At 37.3% G+C, this 20,122-nt stretch overlaps 1 protein-coding gene across 3 annotated transcripts in view; it reads left to right on the forward strand.

The window, feature by feature from the left end:
- Positions 1-20,122, forward strand: part of LOC117287728 (semaphorin-5B-like) — a 92,678-nt gene that overhangs the window by 11,259 nt on the left and 61,297 nt on the right. For all 3 annotated transcript variants that reach the window (XM_033768231.1, XM_033768232.1, XM_033768233.1), the window contains exons 3-5: positions 5,684-5,746; positions 12,403-12,501; positions 13,644-13,857. In XM_033768231.1, coding sequence (XP_033624122.1) covers positions 5,684-5,746; positions 12,403-12,501; positions 13,644-13,857 — 376 coding nt within the window. The remainder of the gene's footprint in view (positions 1-5,683; positions 5,747-12,402; positions 12,502-13,643; positions 13,858-20,122) is intronic.

Raw genomic sequence — 20,122 nt, forward strand, 5'->3', positions numbered from 1 at the left:
CCAAGAGGAATGTGATAGCAGCGAGAGCAAAAATTCCTGCACTGGATTAAATCCTTGAAAAAAGGAGGTTCGTTTTCACAGACTCATTGATGTTTATACTTTGTTGTGTGCTTGAAAGAGGGCTGGAAGTCTGTACGACCCTTTTTTTTCTGGGCTCAAAAGTACAAGTTCGCCTAAGCAGAACATCAAAAGCAATCAAATGTCTCATTTCTATATTTTTGTTGTTGCTAAAATTTCTCCCATGGCATGTTTTCCATTCCCATGCAGAATATTGTTCCTTCAAAGACTCATAAATGGAAGAAGAACCAGCAAACTTAGACAGTAGTTGCTCTTAGTGCCTCTTTGCCGGTCACACTTTTGTTACATCTTTCATCGGGTACATGATGACTTTCAAACCTGCTGTTAGTATCAGGCAAAGATCTCACAAAAGATATGGTGAAAACAAAACCAACTATTTGACACTTTTGGGGGGTATTTTCTATACCTTCAGGTGATTGTCTTTCAACCTGATTGAATAAACTAATATAATTTAGTTTTATGATGATGTCTAGAAATTTATAGAACATTTCCTGCATTCGACATAATAATTTTTGTTTAATGTACTGAAATGATTTTCATTTATACATAGCGGATGAGCCTTACTTCCTATTTCAAAAAAATTGTACAAATAAAAGCTGCTGGCAAAACATCTTTGTTTTTAACATCAAGTTGGCACAGAAGCCAGTTGTTTCCCTTGATATGCTTTACGATTATTGCACCCCTATTTTCAGACACTCCTAATGTATTTTCCTAATCCTAACCTTAACCCTAACCCTACAGTGTGCGTTCACAAGAGACCATCGGAATATAGGGTTGTAGGACCAAAGGGATATCGGAACATAGAACAGTAACTGGTGTCGGAGCTCATGATCAGGGACCCAAGGGTCTGAAACCGAACTCAAGGGATGTTTTGTTACAATGAAAGAGACCAATAGTAACTGAGGTCAATGTCTTCTCCTGAACAATCTTAAGTTGTTTGTAGTCCATGTTGTTGTCTGCAGTGCGTATCTGTTATCACCCAGCGGCAGCCAAGTTTGTCTTTCCCTTCCAAAGCATCAACTAAAAAATCCTATAATACCATCGCCCCGAGGCTGGCTCCAAACTCAAAAAAGGGAGTGCGCGAACCATCCCGAACAATAATCTCTTGTTTGGTTTCACTGTAGCTTCTATGGTCTGTAGTGTGTTTGACTGAGTAGCGGAGTATCGTAGGCGGAGAAGCGGGGATTTCATCAGCTTTAATGTGGTCTGGCGGTCCGTCCTCATGAGACTTATTAGCAGACTCTTGGAAGCAGATAGGTCTAAGGACAAGTTCAGTAGGTCACTGCTCCTAATGGTTTGGAGGGCACAGGTCCCTGTTCTGAAAGTGTTGCTAAGTTCGGGGTTAAATTGAGGACAAAGTTGTGATATGTGATGGATCTAATAGGAGACTTTCCAACGCTAGGCGGCAGCAGACATACCGGGTAAATTCCCATTGTTTACGTAGTTCTGAACATGCGCATAATTCTGAGAACAATGGATTTACCCGGTAAGTCTGCTGCCCTCTATCGTCCCAGAAAGTCTCCCATTGAGGGTTTTATCATACCACATCTACTCTGTGCTATGTCGGAAAGGGTAAGAAAGGCTCAGAATTTTGAGGAGATCATCACTTGCATCAACTTGGATAAATCATCCTTTTTGACTTGTACATGTACCCTCACAATATAGCATTTTTTCCTACCCTGCATCTTTATGTTTGTCAGATGTACAGAGCAGTAAGATTTTGCAATACCAGCAACATTCCTATACAAAAGGGAAGTAGGCTTGGAATTATTTTCAGACTGGACTCCTTGAAAAACAAATGGGTTTAAAGCCTAAGACATTTTTTTACCCTTCTACATATATTCAGTTACAACTTGGGTTAGATTCCATATCAGGTACCACATCTTAGAAGAGCCCGAAGCACTAACATAGTTGTGCTGTAGGATAAAAACATATTGGAGGAAACTTGTAGGAGTAGATCTCAAACGCAGTGAAAGGGGTCTAGGGGTATCGTCTGCTACATAAATGGGGGGTAATTGGAGGCTAATTTTTATCAGCTGTAATGTTGAAGTTAGCACTATATTATGACAGCCATGGCATAGTTTAGCATCCTCTGTGGTCTTGAATCGCTTTCCGTCTCAATTTACACAACCCTTTAGAAGTTTCGCTGCGAACCAAAGTGGCTGCGTTTTCATCCGCCTCCAAGTTGCTTTTCTTCAATTCTACTTTTACAAGAATCTATACGAGTGTACTCGGTATCCGCTAGTTTAGTAATCTAGTCTCTCTTCACACTGGCCCTAGGAAATGTGGATTACCAGGATGATTCACGGCCTTCGCTTAGCGGCAAGTGTAAACATTTATAGACAGCAGACTTGAAACATCTACAAGCTCGGGTACCAAGGGAATCCACGTGTAACCTGGGGGAGTTTGCTGCCTATGGGTTTGTGGAAGCAGCGGTGACATATGTTCAATTATTTCTTTTACTAAGATGTGGAACCAGCTCTGGCATTTAAATGTGTCATTATGGTTGTATCCCACGATCTTGTTTGATACAAGCAGCCTCTGCTTTTGCTTATCTGGGAAATTAGACAGGTTGTGAACAAGTTCTGATGTTTCTTGATAATAGCTAGATCTTTCTGAAAGTTGATGCCATGAACTTTTCTTAGTTGTGAGGAAGGTCATTGAAGTTGGATGGATGTGTTGACCATAAACAGCGATAACTTCTTGTGGAGTATATGATAACTAGCCTATATCCAGTGCTCTGATTGGTTAAATCCTGACTAATAGGATCGTATCATTAGCATAGATAAAAGCTATGCACTGATTGGTTAGTCAGTTTTTTAAAGATGTGTAAATGTTCTCAGAAATTTGAATAAACAAAATTATCATCTTCAAAATGTGCTTAGAATTGTTCAGAAATGATAATAATCAGCTGTTGTCGATGAACTTGCATTGTAACCTTGAACTGGAGTCCAATGTTTAAAAATGCCCGCATATTAACCTTTGAATGATCAGGCCTGGAGTTTCACCTGCCTTAAAAGGCCAAGGCCATTTTCATTTTTCAATCTTAAATTTTTCAATCTTAAAGTCTGTGGGAAGTTTTGAAGGGGCACCAAGGCCACACCCAGGGGCAACAGAGGGAGGACACACCCAGGGGCAACAGAGGCCATAACCTCCAAGGCCTCTATGTCCTCCATTGCCTCTGTGTACCCAGGCCTGAAGGAAAGTTTTGAAGGGGCACCAGTGCCACAACCAGGGGCAACAGGGCCCTCTATGTCCAATATGTCCTCCATTGCCTCTGTGCAATATCAACTCTTGAAGGATACTCCCTCATTGGATGCACACCATACTCATGTCTAGGGGGAAGATGTTGTTATAAAACCCCCATGTGGCTCGGTCATGGAAACGACTGCGTAACGTTAACAATAAGTTAAGGAAGTCTAGCTTCCTGAAGCTCTAAATCCATTAGGTCCTCTTTCATGTTGATTGACATCTCTCTCATCTTATTAAGACCTGTCAAGAGGAAGATTGTCTCCTTCTGTCCTCCTTAAGATCTTGTGGATCTTTTGAAGACTTGTTTCCTTCTTGTAACAGCAGTTTTAAAACAAATTGACCCAACCTCAGGATGACCTTGGCCAATGAGGGTTTAATAGATAGAAAGGTGCATCCGAACAAAGAATATTAATGTTGTTCTTACCCATATACACCAATGTGTGTTAGAACTGTATTCTCAGTACTTTGCCGTGTATTAGAACTGTATTCTCAGGACTTTGCCGTGTGTTAGAACTGTATTCTCAGTACTTTGCCGTGTGTTAGAACTGTATTCTCAGGACTTTGCCGTGTGTTAGAACTGTATTCTCAGTACTTTGCCGTGTGTTAGAACTGTATTCTCAGTACTTTGCCGTGTGTTAGAACTGTATTCTCAGTACTTTGCCAAGCTCTATGGAAAAAACAGGCATATTACTCGAGTGGGATTCAAACCCACAACCTTTGCAATTCTAGAACAATGGGTCATATGCATAAAAACTAGTTTTTTCTTTTACTTGAACATTTCAAGTGTTTACTACCATCCATATGAATAAAAGGAAGTAAAAGCTTTTACTGGAAAGTATTTACTAAAATGCTAAAAGTATCTACTTTTAATGAAAAGTAAATCCTTTTCTTTTTAGCACTTACTTACTTTCACATGAATAAAAAGGAGAAAATACTACAAAATGCTAGTAAGTACTGGTCATTTTTCAAGGTATCTCCAGAGCTACCTTGGACACAGAAGTAAAAGGCTTATCTGAAGAAATTACGGTGTTTATGAATATTCCTCACAGGATAAATGTTTTAGTCCAAATGAAAGACATCACTGAAATATTAAATAGACACATGCACAGTGTTTCACAACAGAAACAATGCACACAAACTCAAACTGCTTTAAACAAGTTTGTTTATATTTTTGCTGAGGATAAAATAAAACCGTTTGTAAAAAAATTGTGTTGTATCAGTAAAGCAAGCTTTTTTAAAGATATAAAGCAATTTTTCGGCTCAGAAATGAATGCCTCGGTCATTAAGGCTCAGAAAAGGTTATTTTTTAAACAATTAAATGCATTTAAATAGAATGTTGTTCGTGTTACTATTAAAACTTCTAAGTTTAAATTAAATACCTATGCTCATATCCAGCTCTCATCTTCTCTATATAGCACTGTAAGTTTCAAAACCTTAACAAAAACGTTTTGATTCTGGGTTTCCAGATGAGTCGTCTTCATCAAAATGTGGTCAGAATAAAAACCTCATGGCTGACTTGAAGATTTCTATGTTTCTATTAAATCAGATGCTGCTTAAGCTGTGTGTGTGTGATCGCGTACGTAGACGTGAATAGGAGTTGTAATACAAAGGAAACCTTTTGTTAAAGAGCCATTCAGCCATGGTATATCAGAAGTATTTACTCCAAAGCATTAAGTGAATACTTTGCAGTAAAAGAATAGGTTTATTCATACGGAATTCAGAAGATGCTTTTACTGAATGCTTCTACTTGGAAGTTTATGCTTTTACTTTTTGCTAGTACTTGTCAGTAAGTACTACTTTTTATTCATACGACCCAATGTCTCACCAGTAGAGAGATTGCTTGATTTTAGCAGCAGGTACTGCAACGATTTGATAGATGGAAACTTGCATCGGGGATGAAGAATATTAATTTGAGGGTTGTTGTGGTTGAAACATAATCTAATTGTTATAATATCTATTATTTTATAGGTGAAGTGATTTGTAGGTGCGCTGAATGTGTTAGTTGTACTAGGTGGACAAGATGAAACTACAATCAATCAGGAAAAACCTGTTGGCACACCCCCTTCCCACCCCCATATACACTACACAACCGGGAAACACAGTGCAAAACGCTCTGTTTACCTTGAAACTTTTGTCAGTCTATAACATGCTGAGATCATTAGGGGTTGAAGTTGAATAGAAGGTGAAGAACTTTAAGATCACTGATTTTTGTATCATATTTGTTAAACAAAAATTGTTTTTGGTATTTTTTCTGGTTAAGAATTCTGATGAAAATATATTGAATCCTATAATTTCAGACCTTTTCATCACAAACGATTCTCACCTCTGTTTTATTTTTTTCTGTCACTTTTAGTACACAGAATGGAGACCAGAAAGGCAACTCATTGCCAGCTGCCAGAGTAAAGGAGAGTCCGAGGTAAGACCTTTGTCTGGTTCAATTATAGATCTTCACTTTATTCCATGCCTTTCCTTCTTCAAACACTACCCTTTTCCCGTTGGTAACACTCAAACTTAAAGGCAAGACTAACCAAGCTTATTCAACCACCAGAAGGAAAGTTAAGCCATGCCATAAGACCCTTGTCTGATTCACAAGATCTTTACTATATTTTATGTCTTTGCTTCTTCAAACCTTACCCTGTTCCCGCTGGCAACATTTAAACTTAAAGACAAAACTAACCAAGTTTATTCAACTACCACAAGAAGTTAAGCCATGCCATTGATCCTGACCCTTTGGGTTTGAGCCAAGCTCTTAGACAACTGTAGCTCTTTTCCTAGAATACTTTATTCTATAGTCATTCCCTTTGCTTGTTCTCCTCGTTACAAATCCTCAAGATCCTTGAGTCTGAATAACAATAATCACAGCGCCACATGACACTATTTAAAGGATTGTTTCTTCCAGATAGCATCTGACCAAGCGGTCGATAGCCAGTTTCCTCCACATCCCTCTAACTTATTGCTTACAGCTTGATCTTCAAGATTTGAGCTGATTTTAAATAGATATTAGAGTGGGTTGCTTAATGTAATGTTCAATATTAGAAGTTTTTTTATACGCTTCCTATTCTTTGAGCATGAACTCATATTGAGAATTAAAAGGAGGTATTTTTTTATTTTTTTATTTATATATAATGCAAGTCGCCTGACACACAAGGCCTGAAGGCCACTCAAGGTGTGGGCTACAATTATTTTTTTCCAGAGGCCGTTTCCACCTACTCCTAGGGCTGAAACAGGGTTACCCCTTTCATAGTCCAAACGAATGTAGGCTTGGGTATCATCAATTGGAAGCCTGGCCGGTAGAGCAGAAAGCACTATCTCCCCAATTAAAGTTAGCTACTTGGTTTCCTCCCTGCCTTTCGCCTCTGTGGACCCTGGTTTGAATCCTGCTTCGGACCGGGACCATTGGTTGTGGATTTGGTTAACACTTCCTACCTGATTGGCTGTTTTTTTTTCCCCAGATGTGATATTCTTAAAACATCTAAAACTGAGATGTTCCCAGCATCTTCTATTGAAGATATCTTCAATCCATGCCACTTTTATAGGACTCCCATCTGTCCAACCAGAAAGACATAATTACAATATTTCATGTACACAAAAACAATGTTTTTGCTTATTAAAATGCGAAAGGCGTTTCTGCAAGCATACTCCTTAGTGGTACTAAGGATCACTTAGCTAAGAACTAAAAAACAAATCATGCTTAGTGTTTACATTTCTAGCTAAGTTAAATTTATTGCTAATTGGTTTTAAAGGTAATTGGTAATTGTCAAAGACCAGTTTTCTCACCTGGTGTATCCCAACATAAGCATAAAATAACAAACGTGTGAAAATTTGGGCTCAATCGGTCATTGAAGTTGCGAGAAAATGATGAGAGCAAAACACCCTGTTGGACGAATTTGTGTGCTTTCAGATAGGAATAAAAGACTTCTGGCTAGAAGTCTTTTATTATTTTAGTGAGAGATTACCTCTTTCTCAAAATCTTTGCTACTTCAGAGGGAGTCGTTTCCCACAATGTTTTATACTATCAACAGCTCTCCAATGCACGTTACCAAGTCAGTTCTTAAGTTAATATTTGTTTTGAGTAAATACAAAATGTGTGCCTTCCCTTTCATGTATGCTCAGGTTGTGCACTACTAGAAGAGTTTTGCTCAAATTAAAATAAAATATTACAAAGAATATTGTTGCCCAACAAAACTGTGTTAAATTTCACATGTGTTCTCTTTATATGAAAACAAATTGTTTAGAAGAAATGAAACTCCTGACTAGAATTAAGTCAAATCCAATGGCGGGAAATCCTTCTACGTGCTTTCAACCCGATACTACTCAACATTCTATCCAGCTCTCTTCAAAACAACAAAACAACCAAATTGTAAAAAAGTCAAGCGGGGGCTGAACATTTTTAAATGGATAAGGAAAAAGCAGTGGTACCAATCGGAAACTGCCGATCAGAACACAAGAAGTATTTGTCTTGTTTTGTTTGGTCTTGTGACCGTCTTGTGACCGTCTTGGGAGTGAATTGTTACAGTGGTTTGAACCCGGGGACAGACTCAATCAGTTTGGAGGTAAAGCTGCTTTGATGTCTGGATGTAATTATAATATTAATATCTATAAAGCACTTTTGAAGAAATCGATCATACTCTTCCCACTCAGCTATAGAAATTTTATTTCAAGATGGAAGTTTTAAAGATGAATTTTGTGTATTTAGGGTTTTTTTTTTGTTTTAAAATGATCTTCCCAACAATGGAACTCTGCAAACTCCCACAGGGGAATATAAACACTAATGGTATGCTTATATTGAATTATGAGATCTATTTTTACAGCACATTGCAATGGTTTACAGGGAATATGGCACATTATGCAGCCAACTATACCAGTAAGTATCAGGGCAAATGGTTTCTCTTAGCGATAAAGTGTGACTGGGTTCTTTTATTAATGCATTATGCTATACACAGGATATCAGGCAGGACATGTGGCTTAACGTCCAATCCAAAGGACATGCAAAGTTTTGGAATTGGTGCCGTAGGAGAATAAAGGTTACTTTAGACGTCTCGATTAGACAAGACACTCACAGCTAAAACCTTCTATAAGGAGTAGATTAGCTCATCTTTAGACTTGCCCAATTATTGAGGACTCCATCTTAGACAGCTCTGATCAGTTAATATTAAGATATTCCTTAATCTGAACGAAGACACCATGGAAGGAACAGGACAATGAGAGTCTCCTTGGAGGTGACTCACAGTCATTTCAGTATATCCAGACGCTTTATCCACTGTGAGGTGATAAAGATTACGACTGTATTAAAAAAAAGAATCTTTGTATAGTGCCTGCAAAAGACCAAATATTGAAAAATTATATGTAGGCCTAGTATGTTGGGTCATTTTAAAGTGGCTTTTCAGTGTTCTATGTCATAAACAATGAAATTTGGATAAGGAATAGCGTTCAATAAAGATTTCTTACCCTTTTGACCTTTTGAGAAAGTTGGCCAACTGTCAATCTGTGAGAAGGTGAAATTAATGTCTGTTTCGATTTGCCATGAAAGTTTTATTGTTGAATTGTTTAATCTTATAATCGGGTGATGGCTTGTTTGGATTTGATATGATTTGATTTGATTTGACTTATTTATGTGATTTTGTTTGTTTGATAACTACAGCAACAAAATTTAAAGAAGGCTTGTTTAAAACAGTAACAAATACGCCTACGCCTTAGATTGCAGAACAGGGTAAATTGACCCCAAGGTACCACCATCCAAAACAAGAAATAAAAAGGGGAGCAACTTGACACTTTTAGTTAGGGAATTAATTTGCAAAAGTCTTTCATGATGTGCATTCACATCTGTGTTTCAATTTTAATTTTTAAAGATTTCTAAATGGGTAACTTTTTTTTTTCTTCTTTTACTTAAAGGCAGTGGACACTATTGGTAATTGTAAAAGACTAGCCTTCACAGTTGGTGTATCTCAACATATGCATAAAATAACAAACCGGTGAAAATTTGAGCTCAATCGGTCATCAAAGTTGCGAGATAATAATGAAAGAAAAATAACCCTTGTCACACGAAGTTGTGTGCTTTCAGATGCTTGATTTCGAGACCTCAAGTTCTAAATCTGAGGTCTCGTGGAAAATTACTTCTTTCTCGAAAACTATGGCACTTCAGAGGGAGCCGTTTTTCACAGTGTTTTATACCATCACTTTCTCCCCATTACTCGTCACCAAGGAAGGTTTTATGCTAATAATTATTTTGAGTAATTACCAATAGTGTCCACTTCCTTTAATCATTTATTTATTTTGAATTATTCTTTATTACCTTGTGCCCAACCAAGGACAGGATTTTTTGCAAACTTTGGCCACCTGTGTCGGTTTATCTCGTTCCGATAGTTCCCAAACCATCTTCCCCCTCCTGTCACCTTGTCGGTACTACAATCTCTAGAATGCATCTTCATTACAGTTGTCATGGTGATATGTAGTGTCACATGACCTGTGATAGATCACAGGAAGTGAATCTCTTTCCGGACTCTGCATCTTTTTGTTGTCGCCCAAATTTGTAAAGTAAGATAAGAAGTTGGAACTAGTTTCATAATTTGAGATAACTTCCTGCAAACCATCTTGTTCTTCATACTTGAGGTGTAGTTGTGTTTTGAGAAAAAGGAAATAAACATTGAGGACATTTGACATTAACAATTGAAGAAAGGATTCTGTGATTTTGCTCCTCTTCTTTCCATCAATTCATCTTAAGAAACCTTCCCTGCTTAGACCAATAGAGAAAGGACCCACTCTTAAAGACACCTGGTTTCTTAAACCCCAGAATCTATTCCTTAACAAGTCGTCAATTAAAACCAAGCTGTATCCATGTCTAGATTGTTATCTTAACTAATTGTTTCATCTTTAGGTGATAATTAATGTCTTGTTTGTTGGCAGGAATCTTAATTTTAGGGATTAGTCTAATTGGCACATCATCAATTTTTGTCAGGAGTTTTACAAAGATGATGACAAATGTCTGAAGGTTCCAAGAACTTTGCTGAGTAAACTCAGACCCACTGTCGCCTATGATGACACACCACTGTGTCCAGCAGTGGTCTTATCTTCTTATACCGGTCAATTTGTCAATCTGTCAATATCTCAAGTATTTATCTTTCTAGCTCTAATAACTGGATAAATTTGTTTTCCCTTTGATTTATCATGAATTTATCAATGTGTTTTTAATTACGCTTGGAATGAGCTCACTGATATATTTAACATTTTTGAAATTTCGGTATGAAAGAGTGCAGAAAGATGACTCTGCATGAAACATTACAAGCCAAAATTAATATAAAAAGATAATTTTTGACTCTTATTTGTAAAATTTTGCCAAGGTTTTTCCTTAAACGAAATTCCTTAGATGCCCGCAGGCGATTGGCTGTGGCCACTGAACTTTGACTTTATGCAAACAAGGATAAGCTGATAAACGTAAGAGAAACGTGTAAATATAAACAACAATATAAACAGTGGGAGATGACAATTGTTATTATGCCCATGTTGAAAAGGTTATCCCTCCATCCACAGTGGTTTAGTAATTTCCCATTGGGTGCTAATCCCACCCTCATCCGATACCTCCTTTAGTACTGTTGACACTCCGATAATGAACTAATCTTTCATAAAATAACCCCTCGTTAAATAGAAATGCCCCCTCGTTAATGGATAAGATAGTCCGGTCTTTTACAATGTTATGAACAATGGTGTGTCTTTATAATTGGATTCATTGCGCATCCTCATCCATGGTAGACTTACAGGGGAGATGAATATTAAAAAATATGAAAAATTAAATTGTCTGAGGAAAGAATTTGATGCTACATGGACAGCACATAGAGACTGTCTCTATTTCGTATTGGAGGACACACTTTAATTGTTGGCTTGGATAAACTCCCTATTAACAAGTGTAGCTCTACAAACAATCAGAACAGATCATGACTGGTTTTCAGAATGCACAAATATTTATCTTAATTTAGCCAATAACATAAATTTTCAATTTCTAAAAATTTGATAGTACAATATAAATCACTACAATGATATTGACAACATCTTTAAGATATTTCTTAGTATTCTGTGAAATCTTTCCTTGACCCCCTGTGATAATTAAACTATTCCTTAAAAAAGGTGTTTTTTCTTGCAACCTTCTCGCATCCCATTCCATCATCTACAAATTGGCGGATTAATTCTAACCTTTCTTGAGTCAGATACCAGACATTAAAACAGCTGGTCCTCCTATAGAAGATGCAGTAGGAGATCTTTAGAACCATACTTTAGTCTGGACACCAGATTGACCATCACAAGTGGTGTGTCTAATCCCATGAGTCAACTCTGAGCTTGTACGTCCGTCATCGCTACACTAGTTGTGTTTCCTGTTGAGCTGACTTTGAACTCCAGATATGAAATTGGATTAACTTTGAATCTGAGAGCTGTTAATAGCCCGTCATTTTAGAGCAAGCTGAATACTTGAAGAGAAATCGTTCATCGTTAGCATCTTATCTTAATTTAAGTGATGATATTTCTAGACCTTTAACCTTTACCCAAAAGTTGAGTCTTTATAGGGGATTCATGTTTCTATAACTCCACTGAGGTAAAATCTTAAAGACTTTGCATTCCTATTCTAAGACTTGGTGATAAAGAGGGTTTGCTTCCTCTTTTTTTTCACAGATTCTTACCATTTTGCTTTTCTCTTCCCACTTAAAAATGCCTTTTTCCATTTATCCATTCAATTTTCCCATTAAACATTTCTCTCCTCCCATTAAGAAATGCATATTTCCCATAAGCAATTTCCTTTTCCTTTGAGCAGTTCTCTGTCCCCTTTGTATTCCTCCAGGTATAAAATAGGAGAAATTGTAAGTGGAAAATGTGCTCAGCAGAATAAAATAATATTTTTAAAGTGAAAATGTCTATGACCTCTAGTATAACTATATATTAAAAAAAAAAAAAAACATTTACTATTTAAACATTATCTAAACATTGTCCTGCTATTAATCTGTAGATAACTGACAAATAAGAAGAAGAATCTTCTACCTTTTCTCTGAGTAATTCACTCTTTCACTCTTTCTTTCTGTCTTATTCCAGGAAAAATGTTGTAACTACGTTCGCGTTCTCTTACTCCAAGGAAACCGAGTATTTGCTTGTGGAACAAACGCCTTCTCACCAAGATGTACATGGAGACAGGTAAGATTGGTCTTACTACTTAATTATAAAGTTGCCATTAATGATGGTGTGTTCCTCAGACACAGGCCCGGAACTACAATGAAGCCGTTGCTTCTTTTGCCCTGGTCTTTGTCTTAGTGCCCTTTAAATGCTTCCCATACACTTTGAGATTTTTCAATACCAGTGCCCTTTGCAAAATGAAAATGGCCTTGCCCTCTCAAAGATGAAATTCCAGGCCTGTGTTCATGTTCAGTTACTTTGGAAGTATCACATAAACAAAATGTTAAACTGTTTTGTTAAAAGGCTAAACATTTTGTTACTGCAGCCTGACGACACCTGTTTAAGAGATGTGCAATTACATCACAGACTTACATTCTTAAGTTCAATATAAATCATGTTTGCACAAGTCCAAAATAGCCTTAGAAATCCAGCCTAATAAACTAAATCAACATTCCAGAACTCCAGTATTCCTGTTTTAGTTTTATGAAAACAAAACCTTGAAAGAGAGCAGATGTATCCCAATCAGCTGTTAATTAAATTAGCGCGGACATTTAATATTAAAACATTGAAGCTGTCGGCAGAAGTATATCCTCGTAGTCTGTAGCGAGGTCCGGTGCGAACTTCCCAAGACAGGACCAACAAAAATAGATTTTTTGTCAGACTTGTTTGTGTTGGTGCTCGGACATCTTGTATTAGTCAAAATAAGATACAAAGATGCAGGTCACTTCCTGGCAAAGGTCAGTAGACAAGTCTTCATTTCTTGTCACAAGACTTGTTCACTTTAGTGTTTTATCTTTTGATGTATTTTCATGTATTATGTGGCCCAAATAAATCAGCTGTGCTGGATTGGTCGCACTCGTTAAATGTGCTTTTAAATAAATAAATGGGATACTTTGGCTCTATTTGAAGTGATAGCTTTGGCTTTTACAAAATATGTGCTTTTATTACGGGGTTTCAAGCAGGCATACGAAGCCGAAGTCTGAGTTTAAGCCTAAGTCAAGGTTTTGAAAAGGGCTTGTGGTTGACAAAATTGCTTTGACGTCGGACTTTGTTCATTGTGCAAAAGGTTTTTTTGTTTTTTTTAGTTCAGTGAACAATATAACGTAGCTTAAAATTTGAAGACCAAGTTGATGACTAAAGAACATCTTTCCTGTTGATTACAGAAAGGAAACCTAAGCCAAATAGAGGAGAGTGTAACAGGAATTGCTCGCTGTCCGTATGATCCAAGTAGTAATACAACAGCTCTGTTCACACAAAATGGAGATCTCTACAGTGCAACCGTTATGGATTTTACTGCTAGAGACCCTGTGCTGTACCGCACTCTCGGGAACTCAAGACCACTTCGGACTGCTCAGCTTAACTCAAAGTGGTTGAATGGTGAGTAGTTATACTTTTAGTTATTGTAGGAGCACTTCTAGCTTAGCAGCTTTGATACTGAGCTTATTGCTGGTTAGTTTCCTCAACTTAAACTGTGGTAAATTCTGTAAGCTGGTAACTGCACATGTTTGCTTAAGATAAAAACTACTGCTTGGCAGAAACCGTTACCAGTCAAAGTGACTTCCAATGCACATTGTTTTAACATGAATTTGCTCAAAAACTGAGGAAAGTTTGCATCAAAAAATGGTTTATAACCTCACATTTTGATTCTAGCAGAGCGACTCTTGAAGGCTAAATAGGTTTAAATTGTACCAGCATTTTATTGTGGTGTTAAGTGTGAAAACTTAAAACAGAAAAACCTGTAATCATTAAGGGTTATTTACACATGGATGTCATTAGTTGTATGTGGGGGCTGTTTAGTGTTAGAGGGCAAAAACACATTACGTTCAAAGTTATGAGGGAAAGTTTCCACTTTCTAATGGGAACCATTTCTGAAAGACTTCAAGACTTCTGATAAATCAGGGACTATGAGTAGGTTTTTGACTTAGTTTGTTTCGATTCTGACAGCAAGATGGAATTAGGAATATAAGTTTCAGCTGTTTTTGTTTTTTCCACCTGTTTTTGAGTGCGAGTGTTTTTTTGCAGTTGGAGGAGGCGCCATGAACCGTTTGTGAGTTTGAGCAGTTTGAGCAGTTTGTTGGAGCGATGCCATGTGAAGTAAATTCTTGATTGATTGACAGCAAAATGCTGCAGGATTTGACTGTCTTTAAAAGAACAAAACACCATCTTTCAGACAACTTTTCTTAAGGTCAATCAGTTCTCAGAGTTGCTCTAAAAGCAGAAGGTTAAATGACAGAAAATAATAGGTTTACAAAAGGCCCAGAAATCAACTTTGAAAGGCCTGGCAACGAATTTCTGTATGATTTTGCAAACAAGAAGATTATGTCTAAAAAGTGATTAACTTTACGATCATGTAGGCATACTTTGAATTATATGTCATCATTGATTGGTAAGGGAATGGCCTAGTTAGGGAATAGGCGGAGCTTCTTAATCATCCCCCCCCCCATAATATGCATGATGAATATATTGAACTGGATGTTACGACTGAAGCTAAATCCCTATAAGGATTGTGAAAACCAGTATTTGCTTGTGGTTTGTTTGAATTCTTCAAATTCATCGCATTAAAGGCAGCGGACTCTATTGGTAATTACTCAAAATAATTATTAGCTGTAAAACCTTACTTGGTAATGAGTAATGAAGAGAGGTTGATAGTATAAAACATTGTGAGAAACGGCTCCCTTTGTGTGACATAGTTTTTTCGAGAAGGAATAATTTACGACAAATTTGATCTTGAGACCTTATGTTTAGAATTTGAGGTCTCGAAATCAAGCACCTGAAAGCACACAACTTCGTGTGACAAGGGTGTTTTTTCTTTCATTATTATCTCGCAACTTCAATCACCAATTGAGCTCAAATTTTCAAAGGTTTGTTATTTTGTGCATATGTTGAGATACACCAAGTGAGAAGACTGGTCTTCATCCATTACCAATAGTGTACATGGTCAGTGAACCTTTGCTTTGATTCACCACATAAGTCAAACATCTTAGAAAGTCAAACGTCTTTAGAAAACTTCTTAGAAGCCAGACATCTTAGAAGATCAAATCCCACAAGGTGTTTACATGGATTGGAGTGTTTCCTATTTTTGAAATGTTCCATGTGGTCATGTACTTGTCAATCAAAAATGATTTGATTATAACATGAGATTTTCATGAAGCTAGTAAAATCTTGAAGTTTCCTTCTTCGTAATTCGATAGGTCTACCTTTTCATTCAAAAAGTTTATAAAATACTAGCGGAGCAAAGACTGCAGTAGATTTACCTTAAACCAACTTGTAGTCACCCTCCGCCAAGCTTACTTCCCAAACATCTTGTACTTATTTTGTTGGAGTCATTCTTATGCGTTACATCCTACTCTAAGACGACAAATGACCTGTTTTGATTAATACACAAACTCTCAGCGGGATAGCAATTTATGAAATATCATGTCGGTTCTTATTTGCTGTGCCACTCAATTCCTAGTCTTGGTGTTGTTGTTAATTTCAAGCTTAAATTTACAAAAATACAGTCGCAGAGATCGTTTAATCCTAAATATAGTATAAGCCTCTCTGAAATGTGAGTCTCTCAAGCAATTTGTGGATCTTGTTCTTTACAAATGTCCTGGGTAGCTTCAAATCATAATCACCAATTGCACCGACTTGTACACTACTGCTCTATGTTGTGAAATCAGTTCATCTCCTACATCTGAATCACATGGGTGCTTCAGTTTGTGTGGAATTTTTGTGGACATATTGATTTGCCATTTAAAAGTCTCTAAACAAAACAAACAAAAATCTTTTTAAACAGTAACGTGAGTGAAAGATAAAAGTTTTTATCATAAGTTGATAAATGTTCATTAAAGAACAAGATACTTAAAAGTTCTTTCCCTGTTCTCGACAGTGATCGTCAAGTATTCAAGTTACTTCACCAGAACAGCATATATCACCTCGATGCTCAGCATGTGTGCTTATTACATTTATTTGCTTAGCAGAATTTAAAAGGAAACCGATCAAAAATAAATACAAATGTCGTGTTAGCTGGTAGTCTATTTGTATGCTAAGCATAAGTTTGCTCCACATAATTTGTTTCATATTGAACCCACTAGACTGTTTGTGTTCAACTCTTCATTTCGATCTACCGGTACTTTACCTCACGAGTTGTTTAGAGTAAAGTGAACCTAAGACGTCCTTTCTAGCGGAGACGGGGGCAGGATATAAATAATTTAGCAAAGACTGTCTCAGCGGACAGACAGATAATGACATCTAACTTTCTTGTGCAAGTGTTGCTGATAGTTTTGGCGGTGATGCTATCACGAAAGGGTGGATGAAAAGTCTGATCAATTTGCCTCAATTTGCTTATTTTTTTATTGATAATAAAAGTTGGATAGTAGCAGTAAATTTCAAGATTAGGTGTACAGGAATTTCTTGGTTACTTCTCACAATTTTTTTATCAAGTTATAAACCACAAGGGAAACTGACTGTGGGTAAAGTTTTTAAATGATTTGGGGTCGACCAAAATTTTGTTTACAAGGTTGAGATTTGAAATAATGACCTCTAGGTTAAAGTGCCGGTGCTCTACTGACTGAACTATCCAGCCTCGACCTCTAGGTTAAAGTGCCGGTGCTCTACTGACTGAACTATCCAGCCTCGACCTCTAGGTTAAAGTGCCGGTGCTCTACTGACTGAACTATCCAGCCTCATTAACAAAATTTGAAGTATTTAGATTCATTTAATTGATTTCAATCACCTTGAAAAATCCACTGTTTCTCGTTTAACCATTTTGTTTAAAGACCCAAATATTTACATGCACCTACCTGTAAACTCTCAAAAAAAGTGACACAATGTTTAAAAGAATTTGAATTGCAATAAAGCATCCATTTTAGTATTGAAATATATGCAAATTGTTGACAACCAAAATAAGGCTAATCATCAAAAGACTGTTGCCAACATACCTCACAGTTAACCTGACTACATACTTAGGTTACGTAACAAAGATGTCCATCTTCAACCGGGATTATTCTCAAGTAGTCTTAGACATCGAGGGCTCCCTGGGGATGAGGGGGAGGGGTAAGGGAGGTACGTTTATTAATTTTAGACTTTCAGTCATAATCTCAATTTAATCTGATCAAGGTGTTGGGAATGACTTGATCTGCAGTTTCCTTAAAAAACAGTTTCTTGCCTGTTTACAAAAATATATCAAGTCAAGTTGAGGGAGCGGCTCAAGACTTGCGATTATTTACTTACGTATCTACTGGTAACAGGATTATTAGTCTGACCTAGTTTTGCGTAGCCTCCAGGTATTAGTTTAAACTGTACGTGCTTTTGTTATAAAAGGATTTTTTTTACAACTGAAACTAAGTGACGATTTGGGAGAAATATGATCTAGGTGTGGTTTTTGCCTGAACAGTTTCCAGTATTGTTGATTGTGTGTGGAGGACTTTATCGCAAACACCTTCCATTTTCAAATTCAATTATATTTTCTCCTTCTGTTCCCAAAATTGTTTCCAACACTTATTTTTTGGGAGGGGGAGCTTCCTTCCTTTTTCACTGAATTAAGTTTGTGTTGTATGCTCTTTACGTTATTTATAATAACTCACCTCATGCTAAAGGAATTTAAACCCTTGCACCTAAAAATTTGAAGAAAAAAGTTGAAAACGTTGAAAGTGAACAATAATTGTTAATATAGTTATAGGTATTGAATTTTCTTTGACCTTCCTGTTCCTTATTGAGTCATAACTTTAACCTCTTTGCCGATTGCAGATAACATTCAAAATCATATTTCTTTATTATTGGATGAGGATGAAAAAATTCAATTCAATTACCTTCAATCAATGTGGAGATTAGATTACGAAACTCCACAATTGTAAATATTAACATCCCCTTAGTCGCCGTGACATCACCCTAGTTCCTTAGTTGACATTGACATTGGCATTGTCAATAGTTTCTCAAGAATGTCTCACATAATCTATAGTGTCATTGTGTAAACAGTCAGTGATGTCATCAATGTCATCCCTGACATCAGTCAGTGATGTCATCAATGACATCACATATACATCAATGACATCACTTCATTTCTCATTCCCTCCTGATCCAAACCGACTTTGTCAGTTTCGTCAAGGCCAATCAGAGTGAATCCTTTCAGCCTAGGGGAAGGTAGCGAATGAACATCAAGCATGTTCTCCAAGCATCACTAGGGAAAAACAGAGATAGAAAAGCAAGATGCCCAGAGCCGGTTTATTTTGGGTAATAACAGGAAATTTTCAATTTTCCCCGTGCCGCTCTCACAAGCAGTAGCTCTTGGCTTGTAGGAGTACAGTGAAAACAGCCCTGCCTCCTCTGGCGGCACGTAGTATAGCAGGAATTGGTTGCACCTACCTGTGGCTAGGGACCTCTGGGATATCCTTTATGTCTTTGGAATATCCCTTATGTTTTTGGAAGGAAGCTGCATTACAGCTTCAGAGGTTGGTAAAAATAACAGCCACAGAAAGTGGAATATTTCTACCTGGAAAAAAAAAGGATTTTCTCCTCATGAAACAATTAATCATGGCGATAGAGTGTGGAGTTTCATAATACATTAGAGGAGTCCGCCCATAAAGCAAACAAACATGATAATAAATCCTTGCCAATTTCTCAAAATGATGAATGCTTCATCACCTTATATGATTACTACAAGATGTTGTTATCGTCCAATAATATCCAGGGCCCACTTTCATATAGAGCTGCTTTACGGCAGATTTTTGCTTACTGTGTGATTTCCATTCCAAAGCGCTGCTTACCGTAAGCACGCGGAAAGGCATGCTAACCTTCCGGTGCTTACTGCTCGAAAAAGAATGACTTCACAACGTGAATCTATGGTGATTGCGCAAGATGGTCGACTAGTTTTTTTTCTTTCTTGCTAACCTGTGAAATACACTTACCTTTGCAAATTTTTCTGCTACAGTAAGCACAAAAATGTGCCTACCGTTAAGAGAATCACTGACGTCCTGGTAGACCCCTTGCCTAATGCGAAACCCTGCAGGGACGCGGAGCTCATGCGCACATTTTCACGCACAATGAACAACTTTTGTCTGATCGTCTGCCTCTTCTGACCCCAGTGAGGGCGTTTTTTGACCTCAGTGAGGGTGCTTTTTGAGTGTGTGACGTCACAAGCAAGGGGTCTATTGGGTGAAATAGAGTTGGTTTGATTGAAAGCTATGAGTGATCTTCTAAAGATAAAACTTGCTGCTCACTGTATAAGATTAAGGATCACACACAATGAGGATGAGGGAGTGTCTGACAATAGACTTTGTAAAAAGAAAAGGAAGGCGTGAGTTTGTCGAGCTGATCTGCTAGTGATGAAGGATTAACATGCAGCTGGTAACTGACACGCACATGCAACATTTCCTATAGCTTAACATATATTCAAACATGAACCATTTTGGTTGTACACTAATTCCATAATGAATACAGTCTTAAGATAATTTGTGAATCACAAAGCCGAATGTAGCTGGGAAACAAGTGAGGAAAAGGAAGACCACTGGTCAACCTTTTAAAAAGTGTTATTCATCTGAGCTGAGGAAATACAAGGAGATCTTTAAAGGAAAGAAATGTGCAGTTTCATGATGGCGTCTGAGCAGATGTAGTCTGGGAGTCTTAAGAGTGTGTTTGTGAATCATCACAGATCTTCAAGTCC

The sequence above is a fragment of the Asterias rubens genome, chromosome 3, assembly GCF_902459465.1.
Source record: "Asterias rubens chromosome 3, eAstRub1.3, whole genome shotgun sequence".
NCBI classification, from domain to species: Eukaryota; Metazoa; Echinodermata; class Asteroidea; order Forcipulatida; family Asteriidae; genus Asterias; species Asterias rubens.